Source organism: Camelina sativa, chromosome 6 (assembly GCF_000633955.1).
Source record: "Camelina sativa cultivar DH55 chromosome 6, Cs, whole genome shotgun sequence".
Taxonomy (NCBI): Eukaryota; Viridiplantae; Streptophyta; class Magnoliopsida; order Brassicales; family Brassicaceae; genus Camelina; species Camelina sativa.
Window position 1 is genome coordinate 5322137 of NC_025690.1, and position 1176 is coordinate 5323312.

Consider the following 1176-nt stretch of genomic DNA (forward strand, 5'->3'; position numbering starts at 1 on the left):
AAATGATTGGAGGAAGGTCCACCAAAATTTTACACGAGAGATCTCTCCAAGCCTGTGATACGGATGAAGCAAAGTGTCATATCCCTCAACCCTTACAACGCCACCACAATAATTTGATTGCACGAGAGATTATATATCATAAACATAATAACGAAATGTCAATTGTCATAAATACCATTAAAATAGATTTTTATTCCAGAAATACTACAATTTAGTTTTTTTTCCAAAAATACCATTAAAATATAATTTTTTCCAAAAATACTTCATAATTGAATTAAAGTTCTAATACTAAAAATTAATTCTTAATTTCTAAATACTAAACCCTACCCCTAAAAACTGTATCTTAACACTAAATATGTCAACCCAAATATAAAAAAAAAATGTTTTACATCTTTAAAAATCAATTTTTTTGTATTTGTGATAATTTTGGAAAAAAAACATTTTTAGTGGTATTTAAAGGAATTTCTCATCACTATCGTCCATCAATGGTGTTGACAAAAGCATCCGCTAGGTTTTCTTAATTTTAGCTTAGGTCTGCTCTTAGCCCATATAGTTGTAACCCTCTTGATACATGTTGAGTTATGGCTATATGAATTTAATTTAAATATTTAGGTTTATGAGATTGTTACTCAATTTTGTTCATTAGTAAACAAAAAGAAATACAATGCTTGAGAAGGTCCAATAAGCATGAACAAATATAAATTATTCAAATTATCATCCCACACTACAACTAGGAGAGAGAGACCAAATGATAGGAAGGTCCACCAAAGTTTTAATAAATGATATTTTTTAAAGAAATCTGCTAGAGTTTTATAAGGCTTCTCTCCGTTGCACACATTAAACTTGCTATCTTTTTTACGAAAAATGGCCTCCATTAGTCTCCGTGGGAGAGACGCCGCGTTATTGACGGCGATGTTGGCGACTGAAACCGGAAATGTTGTGATGAATACTCTGTTTAAAGCAGCAAATTTAAAAGGCCTTAATTCTTATACATTCCTTGTCTATTCTTATCTCATTGGCTCTCTTGTTCTTCTTGCTCCTCACATCTTCTCTTACAGGTTTCTAAATTTTAACTTTAAAAAAACAACAGTTGATCAACTATATTTGATTGTTTCTTGTTTTGTCAAAAAAATTCATTTGATGATTTGTTTTTTTTTTTTTTTTTTTTTTTTTTTT

At 29.7% G+C, this 1176-nt stretch overlaps 1 protein-coding gene across 1 annotated transcript in view; it reads left to right on the forward strand.

Moving 5' to 3' along the window:
• The window catches only part of LOC104790462 (WAT1-related protein At3g28130), a 3786-nt gene continuing 3336 nt past the window's right edge, over positions 727-1176 (forward strand). Inside the window, exon 1 of the mRNA XM_010516221.2 lies at positions 727-1058. Within this exon, the coding sequence (XP_010514523.1) occupies positions 865-1058 (194 nt within the window). The 5' untranslated portion in view covers positions 727-864. The remainder of the gene's footprint in view (positions 1059-1176) is intronic.